The 14,950-nt window shown below is 39.9% G+C and overlaps 1 protein-coding gene across 1 annotated transcript in view; it reads right to left on the reverse strand.

Annotated features, from left to right (window-relative positions):
• LOC119898295 (myelin basic protein-like) overlaps positions 1–14,950 on the reverse strand; it is a 67,854-nt gene that overhangs the window by 41,974 nt on the left and 10,930 nt on the right. Inside the window, exon 2 of the mRNA XM_038712480.1 lies at positions 10,253–10,311. Coding sequence (XP_038568408.1) covers positions 10,253–10,297 — 45 coding nt within the window. The 5' untranslated portion in view covers positions 10,298–10,311. The remainder of the gene's footprint in view (positions 1–10,252; positions 10,312–14,950) is intronic.

Below are 14,950 nucleotides of genomic sequence, written 5' to 3' on the forward strand. Positions count from 1 at the left end.
GCAACTTATTCCTACTAACAGCCAAGTGTGGGAGGAACATTTAAGAGCAGCTCTCAAGTGATGAGATGATTAATCACACGTATGTTCAGAGGAGGAGTAGACACTCAGATATTTATGGATGACAAGGATGACAATTTAAACAACATCTGCCATTAAAAATGTAATAAACAGCAATAAAAAATAAGTTTGTTTTATTTATGTAAAATCTATAATCCAGTAGCAATTAACATCAATCTAATACATTTAGAATACATAAATAGGGAAGAACATATAGGAAAGAAAAGAAAACTTAACAGGAGCAGGAAAGCAGTTCCGCTAAAACTACCTTAATTTGAATTCTACATATTGCTTCTGCTTACGTATTATTCATCATGACCAGTGATATTTTATGCAACTACTTAGAAAAAATGTGAGTGTTCATCTCTTTTTCTGAAATTTGATTTAAGTGTGCAAGTTGGACTAAAAGTCAAGGATTTTTACTTTTGTCTTTCAAGTCCAGCTAATTCACTCTTGAACAGATAAACAGAGGCCCTGGTCTGTGGCATCTGATATAATGGATACAGACACAGAGAGTGCAAGGCAGAGAAAGAAAACAGATTGCACTGTGATTTTTGTGCATTGATAGAGCTTTACATTATCACTGCATTCACACAATCTGGCACTTCAACATTTTTTTCCATCATTAAAGCACTCTGCATTCAACCTTTGTTGGAGTTTGTCCACACACACACACACACACACACACGCAGACACAGCTGTCTTCTCTCTCTCTCTTCAGTCTTTCTGTAAATGTAGAAAATTAGCAATGCTAAAAACAAAACCACATTCCAGGAGCTAAGCCTCCGGTGGTTGGAGTGATATCTTTGGATGCTGACAACTCATACGACTAAATCTGCAAGTAATGGATGTTTGGGGAAATTTTAAAATCAACAATTTGTACCTTGACATAATGAAACTGTTCTGAACAGTTATCATTATTTAGGCACTTTAAAGGCAACATTTGCATCAAACACCCTGTTTCTAACCCTGTTAGGAGTACAGATATTACATACAGCAGTGGATGAGGGCTCTATTTTCTTGAACCCTGCAAGGGGCTGCAGTCAACTGCACCCTTCAGGGGCATGCCAAGCACATTTTTGGAATTTCCATAGCCAGACTTGCCTGGTGCGGGTGTGGCGCACTTGGATACGGGGTGGGTTTCTTTGGCTATTTTGCAATAGTCTGGTGCTTGTTGCACAACATTTTACCTGTTTGAAGGAAAGACTTTCAGTATAGGCTAACTGTCGTGGATTACAGAGCTGATATGAATCACAACATAAATAAAAGGGTTTGTGTGATTTCAGAGAGGTTTATGTGGGTGTGCCTTCACCAAATAAAGTGACCAAAAAACACTGTGTTCTAACACAAAAGTAGAGCCCTGAAAAACAATTTAGACACACAGATACAGTATCATATACCTTTAAAGAAAAATCCCATTAGCTTGTAGCAAGAAAAATGACAACACTTCACTATATCTTCATTATTAACACATACGGTGTTTGGAGAAAATGGAAGCTAACAAAATACGTGGTCAATTTTTCTTTGTACACCTGAGCAGCAGCTTGATGCCGTCCTTGGGTAGCAGCAGCCAGCGTGACTTCACACCTACTCGCTACTGGTGGCTTATTAAATATAGCTCTTGTTGAGCAGAGCTTCCATTTAGGTTGGTGCTGGAGAAAGTGAAGCATTCTCCTGACACTGTGACATGTAAAGAAGATCAGGAAAACAGGTTTGCCAATAGTGCCATATTTCCCTGCATTACAGAATATAATGACACACACTTAGATTGCACTATTTTCAGGTTCCACCCAGATTACAATAACTGGGTGTTCAGTTCTTACATCCGCGCCTACAATAAAATGTATCTTAAGTTGCAGTTCTTCTAATGGCCACTAGATGCTGTCTCTGTGAAAACATATACTGTCTATGGAAAACACCAAATGTGTTTACACTCCAGCCAACCGGACAACTTTACCTAAGGTAGCATTACGTTTGCCTAACTAATCAGTCCTCGCCTTAAAAGCATTTTCCTTTATTACGTCAAAAGTGAAACCATACTGTTTTCAAACGCAAACAAGTAAACAGGTTTATTTTAGAACGAAATAATAGTCTGATCTTACGTTTTTAAGTATTGCTATGTCTCAATTTGCTACTATAATGACACTTCTTATTTTGAGCATTTAAATGCATTCACAGTGACAAGTATGGCAAAATGCAGTGCAATAGGGCTGTGCGATATCTATCGTTTAACGGTAGAAAAACGTCTATCGTTTACATGCTCTATCGTTTATATCGTTGTGTAGCAAATTCCATGCTTTACCGTAATATTTTGGTGAGGGAACGACGCTTTGCACCGCGGTGAAGTTAGTTTGAAGTTGAAATTAGACATCTATCGAATGTCCAACATAAAACTAATAACCAACTTGAAAATAACTTCACAGAAGTCCGTTCTTCCACAGTTGAGGAAAAGAAATTTGCATTAAAAATAATAGATGAGTCACACAATACTATCCAGCAGTGCCAGCCAGGATGTGTGTGTTAGTCAGGTAACATTTAATGACTTGCCCACAGACATACAGCTTACTTTTTAGCTCACCAAGACATGCTGTTGTTGTGATAGCAGTAGGAGAGCTGAGTGTCGCTGTCTGGAGCTGCTGTGCTGCCATGGGACCGTCTCTTCCTCTCATGTTAGCTTTGCAGCAGCAAGTAGCATCAGTTTTCTAATCCACAACCTACATAACATTAGTTAAATTATTTGCTGTGTTGTTGTTCACTCTATCATGGTATTTGTCATGGTGCTGGATTTCTTCAGAAGTTACCCCACCTTTATAATGCAGAAAAATATCACGAGTTCCAGTTGGAAATTCCATATTTCATTGAATTTACAAAAAATGTTCTATATCGGGATCGTTATTGAGATATAAAATGACCTATATCGGGATATGAATTTTTGTCATATCGCACAGCCCTACAGTGCGCTATGAGTAACTGAATGGTACACTCATAACGATCAAAAAGTTTTGCTACGTAGCAGATGGGGAAGGACTACCAAAGTACGGTATTTTCCAACTTGTAAAAATGACGCAGGAAGCTGCGGAGGTTGCCATTTAAAAAAAAGGTATGTTCACTTTTATGAACCGGTACAGGGTGTAACCGTGCTTAACTCCAAAACTCGCCGATGTTGTTGCTTCGAGTCTCAGCGGGCGCCATCTTGATTATTGCACAATACCTGCGAGCTGCCTGCCTGCTCTCGACATTTCTGCAGAGGAAACGTGCCGCTTGAGAACAAACGTTTTTCGACATTTTGTGGCCGACCCGTTGGACATACATAGATAGCCCCCCCATCAATGTGGGATGTTCCATTCTCAATCTACAGGCCTGTAAAGCATGCGAATGCTTTTGGTGACAGGAATGTTGATGAATACTCACTGTTTTTATCAATATTTCAATGTTTCGTCATTTGGAACTTGGTTGTACGGACATAAAAAGTGGTTTAAAGATATCTACCAATAAAATCAACATTTTAACAGTAAATATTGCCAAAATATGGACATTTGCCTGGAATGTTTTAAAAATGTTGTATGATAACTGTTGTATTTTAGTTTATTTTTATCAGATTTACAGTAACAATTGCATTCTAGGTGTATTAGAAGACATTCAGTTGCATTAGAATCTTGTGATGGTTTTGACGGTTTATTGCATTAAAATATAGCTTTTTTAACAGGCGATGATGAAAATATCAGATTGTTTCTTAATTATTATTAAATTATTAGTAAAATAAATATATTAACATACAATGGATTTATATTCCTTAGCTTCTGACTTTTCAAAGGAGACCAGAATTATGCATCTAGGCCAAATGGTTGAGGAGTTATTCCTGATTCATTCTGGGTATGTAATTTTAGGCGGTTTTTCTGGAAAAAGGTGCATGTGCCCAACAGGTTAAATTGAACTGAAGTCCAGTGAGCAAACAAGCTGGCAGATATTTATTTGGTGTCTTAGAATTCGATATTTTCATAAAAAACTGAAATACAATATTCCTACTGTGAGGCAAACATCATTAAATATGTAATAACTCAAATAGGGCTGAACAATTAATCAAAATCTTATCAAAATTGCGATACAGCTTACTGCCAATTTTCAAATTGTAGTAAGTGCAATACTTGTTAAAGGTGAAAAATGTGTCAAAATCCATCCTGCATACAGGGTTGTGAGGGGGCTGGAGCCAATTCAAGCTGACATCGGGCAAAAGGCAGGGTACACCCTGGACAGGTCACCAGTACATTGCAGGGCTACACATAAACAAACAACCACTCACGCTCACACCTAGGGACAATTTAGGGTCACCAATTAACCTAGTCTTGGAAAGTGGGAAGAAGCCAGAACACCTGGAGAGAACCCACGCAGACACGGGGAGAACATGCAAACTCCACACAGAAAGGCCGGGGCAACTGGCACAACAGTGCTAACCACTGTACCACCGTGCCACCCTATGTGTCAAATTTTTAAATTAACTATTGATGTGCTGCAGAGATGTGCTCACACATCATATTCTCGTGACTAATGAAAAAAATCTTGCAAAAACCACACAATAATGTAAAAATGATCATTCCCTCCAATATTGCAAATTCTATTGCAATTGCAATATCAGTCCAAATAGATTTTTATTTTTTTTTAATCATTCAACACTAAACTCAAATAAAGGAAAAACAATTTCACTACTTTCAAATAAACGTTCAAATATTTCAAATAAAGAATTTGCAGATTTATGGCTGTTTTAATAAAGAATCATGACTAGCACAACACAGTTTTGTCCATAACACCAAAATATTAATAGTGTAACTTGATGTCATCTTCACTTGAGAAAAACGCAACTCTTCCACCAACCAACCGGTATCCCATTTTAACTTTAGTGGTCAAAACAGACTTGGGAAATGCAGTTATGATTCGGATGTGACTGCCTCTCCGGACAGATCTCACACTGAGGAACAGAAGCGACAGGAAGAAGCCTGCTGGGCTGGTCACAACACATGGAGCGCTCTAATTGGAGTGGGAGAACAGATAGTTGCTGAAGGCTGGTGAGCTACTAGCTGAGCCTCAAGCTCCCTCATCTGGAGACTTTTGTCTTCAATTCAGTAGTTTCAATAATAGGACTGTTTCACAATCAGGCACAAAGTAGTAAATGACAGAATGCTTGACAAAGCAACATCATATTGTTAAGTTACACTGTAAAACAATTTCTCCAACATGCTTGGCGTTGAACTGGTAAAGCACCTATAAAGCCTCTTTAGTGTAAGGACCAACTGCTAAGCATTTAAAATCTACAGCCCCTTTTTGGACAGGATTTAATTAGAAAGATAAGTCTCATTAAAACTTGAGCTGCAACCATGTCTGTGGTTTTAGTTTTTTGTATGGCCATAGGTGTTCTGATAATTCTGTAATATTAATTCCTTGGTTAGTCCTCCCCCTAAAAGCCATGTTGTTGCAATATTGCAGACATCTGGGGCAAGTAGTGGACTGCTGTGTGTGTGTTTGTGCTTTTTTGTGTAGCCTATCAGATCTGTATCAGATGCATTTTATTACCAGGTGTAAATGGGGCGTGAGACCCCCACAAAGCTCAGATTATAACTCGAACCCTGTTTGTCGCGGAGTGATACGGATCTGTGCAAAGGAATTTGACATCATACCCGTTGTATACTGTCATTATATATATTATATATATATGAACCAATCAGATTGCTTGATTTGAGCTACCCGTTTTATAATTTTCTTTTTCTGGTGTGCCCATCTTTACTCAATACACCTTATCTAATGCTCCTTCAGTTAGCTATTTCCTGTATTTCACAAAATCCAGCATGCTACCCAATTCTTCTTCTGTTAGGGATATCCTACATTTCTCAAAATGAACTGCAACGCCATCTGAGAATGTGAACTGTTCTACCTGTAGGTGGAGAGAGCACTGGTAATAGTTAAAGAAATAGTAATCATGTAGCAAAAGCCAGTGAAAGTCACATTTTCATGTTATTTTTCCAGCTAAGTTGAGAAATGTGACAACAATACCCTTCACTTAAAATGCATTGACTGCATTGCATTCTGTTTTTTTGAGGTTGGTTGTTTGAGACTAGTATCTCTGTTCCCCTCTGCAATGGGCTTCTCTCCGATTGTTCAGCATCAGTAAAAACTGGTAAGTCTAGAAAAAAAGCGTGTACTATGACTCTGAGGTCTTTATATCACAACTCTCACTGCTGGTGCCTGAGATAGCTGAAAAATCATTCCTCTCACTGTAGCTGGGCAGGAAATATCTGCACAAACAACACAATGGGGTCAGAAATGCATGGTTCGTTGACGTGCATGGTTCACAGTAGTTGTGTATTATTAGATGCATTTTTTCCCGTTTTTTGTGTGTCAACCTGGAGATCCAATTACACAAGGTGAGTGAGTGACTGTCTGGCAAGATCTGAGCATACTACACTCCATGCCTCGGCCTATAATTCAGTGTTGATGACACACCATCTAGTTGAGGAACAAGACTTCAAGTTATTCTTCTCTCCCCTGTGAATGAGGATAAACTGCATAGCCCTGATCAAAAATGCATCAGGAATTCCATTTGTACAAAAATTATGATATGCACTAATCAGCGCAGATATATTTGCACTTGATAACATTTGAGCAAACTATTCCATCTTCTTTCTACTCATACAATATGACAAACACCTCATTGCCGAGCGAGGTCTGTGTTATTCTCCATAATTCCAAGTGGGATTTAAGGCTCTAAAATATCAGCGGTGTGAACATTTCCGACGCCTGAAAAAGAGAAACATTTTGTCAGAGCTGCTGCTGAGGTTTGACAAAGGAGGTATGGGTACATTTCATCCTTCCCGAAATGATAAGAGATTGGGAGAAGGATCACGACTCAGACAGCAGCATCTAAACACAACGCGCCTTACTCTGTCACGCTCTGTTCCTGCTTGACTGTCACTATGACAACTGGCTGTTTTGCCAGACCTTTAAATTGACTTTAATGTCACGATAATCAAGCCCAAAAAAAGGGGGAAAAACAAATGGCAGAGTGAAGTGCAATGGTTAATAAAAAGCTAAACAAACAATGCCGCTTTAGTGCAACATGGTGCCCTAACACCTCTCCTGGCAGCTTCACTTTGACAAATTAATCCACTTCTCTGCTCCTGCTCTTCTCTCTCCAGAGTGTGCTCTACAGGCAAAGGAAACAAATCATCTGTGAGCTGAGCTACCAGCCTCCCTGCTGGTTCGGGCTCCCCTCTTTCCCAGCACGCCAACATGATCACTCCGCCCATTCCAGGCCAGGCAGTCAAGCCAGACCACCAAAGGCAGTCCACAGATTTTACATCGCTGCCTGCAGCCTCAAATGCTGACAATGAAACAATTTTATCCTCCATATTTCTTTTTCTTTTTCTTTGTCACGCCTTTGCTCACAGTCTAGGGTTAGGGCTGCTCACAACAAGCTAGCAACCTCTTCAAATGTGATTGCAGCCTCAGCCATAATGGCCCAAAATTATTACAGCCCCTGTAATTTTGAAACACTGTGACAAAAAGGACTTAAGCAAGGCTGGGGTTAATTACATAAAGTCATTAAATGATATTACTGTCCCTGTTTAAGCCTGATCCTCCTCCACACTTGGCGTGCAGGAGACGTGTCTGGCCTGTAATTTCTGCACTCACAGAGCAGAAAGATGAGTCAAAAAATATCTCAAACATATTTGCTCTATTTAATTACAGCACTATTACAGACAGACATTGCCCATCAAGTACTAGCCCCGGGGGGCACAGCAGAGCACCTTCCTTCCCAGCCAGTTAAAAAAAGCCTGTTGTTAGGTGCTTGATGACTTTGTTATAGAAGAGAAAGAAGAAAATTGCACTTAATTTGCCACTAGACCTTCAAGCTTTTTTATATCTGAACATACTTTCTGTTTATATAGGGTTTATTTTTCGCAAACTCACTGATCCATCCTGATGCTTTCAAGTGCAATAATTGCTCCTTTTGCAGCAGTTCAGCCCACTTGCTGACAGAAAGTCCAAGTCCTATAACAGCAGTAAACACAATCCAGCAGCCAGCACGTTTACTGTTTTTATGTCACCCTCAACCTCAACAGTCATAAAAGATACCTGCAGTACTTGCTTTTTCCTTATATATCTTATATTTTATTGTAAGCCACCAAAATACCAAAGCAAATTCCTTCTATGTAAAACCTACCTTGCCATGAAGCTTTTTCTGATTTCTGAGATGCAAGTGCACTGAAACATTAAAACATTTTCCACACATCGCTTCTGCTCTGATAAAAAAAAACTGCTTAAATTGGAGATTTCTAAATGGACTTTCAGGGCGACAAATTATTGTTGGAAACAAAATGCTATATAGATTGTCAATTATTAATGTCACATAATTGAACTTTGGAGGTGTAGCCAAACACAGTCCTGATGATCACTGGTCCAAAGCTAATGGTTAAATGTACGTGGAGAGGGTTTAGTGTCAGCCTTGATGTACACAATATCTATTTACTCTCTCCTGTTCAAACGGGTTCTCTCGTGGATCATTGTTGTGGCGAGGTTGTGGTTTGGAGGGGTTATCATAGGGCTATGCACAAGAACCATGGAGACTCGTCGTCGTGCTCCGGATATTGCCACGGCAACACGACTCAATTAAGAGTGGGATGCTGACGCTTGCAGAAAAGTGATATGTGGTAAAATACAGTGTGCAAAAATAATATCTCTGGAAAATGTTCAACAATTCCATCTACGCAGAAGTACTTTACAAAGCTGACTATACAAAATGTGTCTGTGTGTGTTGTTTTCATACATTTAAATCACCCCACACATGGTCCTTACTCCAGCACAATGACCTTTGACCTTCTAGAGCTGGTGGATGTAGCTAGGGGTACTGTGCTAGGACTGTTCCATTACCTTTCAATGTGTCAATAGAATTTATTCACTTCATCGGCCAGGTGCAAGTCGTTGATGGAGTGAGGGGCTTCAGACTGTTAGCGATTAGCTCAGGGTTGTGCGCCGGTGTGCGGGGGAGTGGGCATGTTCATTTGTGCTTCAGAACGTAACCGCTGTGAAACAATCTTTAACACAATTAAAAATTTTAAATGATTTCTCTGATTCAATGGCTTTCTCACTACTGCTGCTCTCTGAGGTATTGGTATTGGTATTTTGCAACATAGTCCGCAAGCCAGACACAGATGTACACATCAAAGTTGTGTACATGAAATCAACCAGATTATTGGCTTTCGTGATTGGCCTCCGCAGCGTGACGTTATGTTTCGCTTCTCCCAGAGTTAATTCTGTTTCAACTTTTTCCCCACCTTGCTAAATCTGTACTTTGACTCTTTGAACCTGCCCATGGCCCCCCTACTGAATGCTTCTTCCACTTGCAACCGTACCTGTCAGAGCTTCTCTGTGAACCTGGGTTTGTCATTGTTATGACTCACCCTGGTGCATGACGGTACAAAGTAGCCCTCACTGAAGCGGACGTATGACGTCACAACCTCTGTGAACTCATCCAGGCTTTTGGTAGCAGTCATGAAAACATTCCCTGTCAATGCAATCAAAGCATGCCCGAAGGTCCTCCATAACTTTGCTGTTCCACTGCTTTGATATCCCCACAACAGGTTTAGACAGCCTACATCATCTGAAGTAATGAGAGTGTGCATTATTCATAGATTACTGCTTTGCTGTACGTTTGGGGGATGAATATAAAGTGTTGCCTGTGGCAGTGTGATTACCACAAAACCTGAATAAGTGATCCATAAGTGAGCGAGTATGCCGTTGTAACCATGAACACGTAGGCACATCAAAAAATCCTCTAATCACTTGTAAACATAAAAACCTTAGAGATAAATACTCTACCTGTGAAGAATATTGTATTTTTCATCTTTGCGCTGTGTCACGCTTTGACTTTTTCAAGATGCATACGGTAAAGTGGTTAACAGTCTGACTGAAAGCTCAGTGAAGGTAATAAATCAGTATGACTGGAGGAGCCTGGAAGCTTGTCCAGCTGAGTCCAGAGTCCGGCTGATAGAGGCTAGGGTTCACACTGATAAAGTTAAAAGAAAATTCTCCAGCACATGCTTCATTCTCAGATCACAATCGGCAAAAAACACACACACACAAGCATTTCAAGAGCCTATTATTCGACAAAACAAGACATTAAAGCACCTACAGTGAGGACTCTTACCTTGCTGTCTGTGGGTGACTCTCTCTTTCCTAGATGCTGGCCCATGCTGCTGACAGAGACTGTAAGAAAAACAGAGAATGACTTTACACCAGAAGAAAACTGTAAACAGCAAATTATGAGACGATCACATACTCCTCCTTATCTAAGCAAGACGGGCTACCTCTTGAGTCAGCACGTGAAACTGTGGCATCACACACAGCAATAAAAACAGAGTACTCCCTGTACATTTTGAAATGTTTTATACTGACTGATGGTAGTGACAATGCAAACATACTGTATATAAAAACACACCACAGCTGTGCAATTCTGACTTCAATAGGAATCAAATGAAGATAGAGATCCTGATTCTTGAAATATATTTTGTATTGCATTTAGCCTTCATTTTTAAAGTAATACTAAACAAAGCAATACAAAGTTGTGTGACATGAACATCTTTGTCTGCACACATTGTTAATTTGGCTCTAATTTTTATCTTTAGGTACTTTCAAATCCAACCATGTTTGGTACAGTTAAAACAATCTGCCTTGCATTTGCCAGTTTAGTGCATTTTGTTTGGGCTGGTGTGAAAGTTGTCAATCAAAGCCTGGTGCAGACCAAACAACTGGTCCAAGGTCACTTGAAAAAGCAGGGTCTTTTGATAGTAGATTAGATTAGCATGATTTTTAAAGCTGAACAAGTAATAATTCCATCTGCTTGTCATAAACCACTCAGAAATGATCTTATAATTGATTTCAATAATCAATTTATGTACTTATGTAAATCATTTAATAACTATGCTAACACATATGTACACAGTCAAAGTCATTTAACACGGGGTTATGTGCAATTCTTGCTCCGATTTCAGGGTTTTTTGGTCTTTCTTTCTTTTGTCTGATTGTTGTGTCTTTATATTTTTAACTTTTAAACTTAACTTTTAACTTAGTTACCTCATTTACCCAATATTTGAACTTTACATTTCGTGTCATCGCCTTGTCATTGTTGTTTGTTTACATGTTGATGTTAATAAAGCTCTATGGAGGGGAAATTGGACTCTGGTGTCTGACAGCAGGTGATCCATCGCTTTACTGCTTCTTATGTATTACATTCTCTGGTGTCACCAACAGCTTACAAACAAATAACTGATTACGAGAATTATTAGTATTATTAAACTGTAACTCAACTGATCCTCCAGATGTTGAGTCCATTGTGACACACTATGGACAAAAGCATTATCTAAACAATGCAGCCATTTAGAAACAGGACAAAAAAATATGTTTTGGAGAGGATTTAACTCCTGACATAACAGGAAAATCCAGAACTAATGTTCTGACCTCCATACATGTTACCATCGTTACCTCTATCTTGCATACATATAGGCTATACAGACTGCTTATCATATGATTGTATCTTGGATTTAATTTAGACCCTCCTTTTCTCAGTCCAGTTGTTGGCTCTGCACTGGATTTCGATTGACAGCTTTCACACCAGCCCAAACAAATCCAACTAAACGTGCACCAGAGTTTGTTTAAAACTAACTAAACTGAACAAGAACATGTCTTAGCCCACACTCTCCCTGCTGTAATCTTGCGTGCCTTCATCCATTCATTAGCCTTCTTTGTGCAGATGGCTTGTTTTGCCCTGCGGTGTTACCAGTGCTGTAAAACACAACCTCTAAGTGATTAGTAGCTACTTCATTAGTGTCATCATCTCTGAATCTGATACAGTTTGCCACAGCTGATGATGCACCTTTTTTTAACAACAACTTATTATTTTGCTGCGGGGTGCCACAAATTAGTCTCATCCTCACGATTATCTGCTGCTGTGCCATCTGACTAAATCTGCCGGTCACAGGAAAAAGGAAACAACCAGAGTGCGATTTTATCATACAAAATTCTTCTCAGTTACAGGCTTGAATGATTCATATGACTATAAGCAGTCATCACAACTTCCTATGTAATTGTGTGGCACTAAAAGGTGAGGGACGCACGAGACTGTGTCAGCGTCTTTTTTTTTTTTTCGCCAACCTGTCCTGCCCAGCAGCTTGGTATAGAGTATAATGAGCTGGATACCATATTGTGCCAGACAGATTTTACTTTAACAAGAGAGTATTAAAATACTCCTTTGTCTGTTTTCTTATTTAATTATGTATTGATTTGTCACCGGGCCGGACAGGGGGGCAGACATGGGGATGGGGGGGCACAAACAGACAGCACAGAGAAAGGACAACACCAGCAAGAGAAGGGGAATGGAAGGTGGGGACAAAAGGGAATAGCAGAGAGAAACACCAATTGCAGAAAGCAACGAAACCTGCAATAGAACGGGGAGGGGGGGCTTGGGGAGGAGAAAAACAAAAACAAACAAACAAACACAAACAAACAATAAAAATAATAATAAAGGGCAACCAGTCGAACAGTAGCAATAAACAGCTGACAAAGTAAGACAACTAAGAGAAAATGAAAACAAGAAACAGTCAAGCACAATAAATAAGCAACATAGCACAGCCATGTGTGTGCACATAAGCCTGTTAAAGAATGTAGTTGTTAGTGAGCGTGGGACGCCACGACTGTGCCACACCGACCACAGCAACCTGCAGGCAAGAACCCCAGAAGCTAATAGGGGTGGGAGAAAAAAAAAAACAAAAAAACAAAAATATGACTCCCAGATGCACCGCGATGCAAAGGCGGAAGACCCCGACCCAACCAACAGACGCCACAAAAATAAAAATAAAATGCCATGCCGCAATGCCGACGGAACGCAAGAGGTGTAACCCGCGGAAGAGCAGCGCCCGGACCGACCGCGGCGCGCACACAGCATAGACCAGTGCTCACCCCCTAGCCAGCACCCCACCGCCGCGCGGCGAACAACCAAAACGCCCAAATGCCACGTAATCATCTACATCAATGCACAAGTGACGAGCCCAACGCTGCCAATGTGTCTGCGTTTCTTGTGTAACCTGTGTCTCTTTCACAATGTCTATGCTGCTGACAACATTATGCGTCAAACTCAAGTGTTGCAGAAATAACTGCAAAAAAACAGCAGGTACCAACAGGTCTCTGAAAAGCAGCAGTAGGGATAGCTCAGCTCTCTCCGTGTGTAGGAAGTGAGAAACTGTGTCTGTTTGGTAAGGCGAATAATCACAGCATTCATTTTTGGTTTTTAGAAGAGTTTTTAAGCCATCAAAAAAGGATTCAATCCCATCTGGCACCATGACTATTTCCTTTTCTGGCCTATCTTCCCTTTAGAAAAAAGGTTTCTAACATTATGACTGGATGCATGAAACTCTCCTTACCATAGCCAACACTGTTGAAAAATGTTCTTCATTAAATTAAGAACGCACTATGTGTCAGGTTTTCTATTCAGATCTCAAATGCAAAGCCTCAATCATTCCAAGTGACTGTTAATAAAGCCTTAAAAACAGATATAAAAAATAAAATAAAATCATGACCACATCATTACTGCACATTCGTGTTCACATACACACACACAATTTAACACCTTATTTGCCTTATGTAACAGTCAAGTCAGGTTAATTAAAATAACACAGAGCCTGACCTGTGAATAAAGATAAACCATTGAGAGGTGTTATTCAGGCATGTGATTGGCAAAGGCCAAAAAAAGCAGGAAAATATACTGAGACCCCCCCCCCCCACCCCGATAAAACTGGCAGCGGCTCTATTATAGCATATGGATGGTAAAGCAGGACCCATGACAATAACTTATTTGGTGGATGTGCTGCAGTGGGAATCAAAGACAAGTGTCTAATCCGGCTGCGCCTTCGCCACCTCTCTATAATAATTATGATTTTATATTCATTTTTTTACCAAGCTTCAACCGCTAAATGTGCAACATGCAGCATGAAATAATTGATTCTATAACTAAATAATATAACTACTAACTTTCAAATTAGTTTAGTAGAAGTTAATAGATAATGAATAAGAGACAGCAGCAAAGGTTGTCGCCTGTTTAAGACCTGGTGGCCTAACTGTCAAAGATACAGTTACATTATTCAGGAAACTCAGATCAAACAGCAACATCAGTCTCTGTCTATTGATAAACTGTAGGAAAAAGTTTGACCTTTCAGCTTTGGCAGCGGGTAGGCGTGTGTGAGACGAGAACGACCGCGACAGTTGCATGGGATCAGAAGCCGTTGCCATGGTTACCTCGTGGAGCGCTTGTTTGCCTGTCTGTTGATGAGGAGCGCAGAGCGACCCCACGGATCAAAGCCGTCTGAAAAGGCCTTATAAACCCTATCACAAGCATTCACAAGAAATTAATTTATAATGTGCCAAAACCTTTAACATAAGGACATAAAGACTTGATGCTTCAATTAGCCTAAGTCAATGTAGAATTGTTCGCTGTAAAAGCTTTTTGCTGGTCGTACAAAGTTTACAACAGACGACAATGTTCTTTGCATCTTAGACTGTGACACAATAATGGCAACAACGTTACTTACAGATGTCGAAAATAGGGCAGCCTTAATATGATTGATAACTATAATAACATTATTGTTTTGGAAATATTTATCCGTCACACTATTCTTTACTGGGAAAAGTAATATTATTGTATTACTTCCCAACACGCTATGAACCACTGATGCGCAAGAGCGACTGTGGCACACACTGCGCAGGTGTGGAATTGGCAGCTGAACGCAAACGAAGAACCTTGTTGATACTTGGAAAGGAAGAAAACGTGACTCCACACGTCAGCCTGTAGATGTCC

This window comes from Micropterus salmoides, unplaced genomic scaffold (assembly GCF_014851395.1).
Source record: "Micropterus salmoides isolate LMB-PRFRI ecotype aquatic unplaced genomic scaffold, ASM1485139v1 Ms_hic_scaffold_11, whole genome shotgun sequence".
NCBI classification, from domain to species: domain Eukaryota; kingdom Metazoa; phylum Chordata; class Actinopteri; order Centrarchiformes; family Centrarchidae; genus Micropterus; species Micropterus salmoides.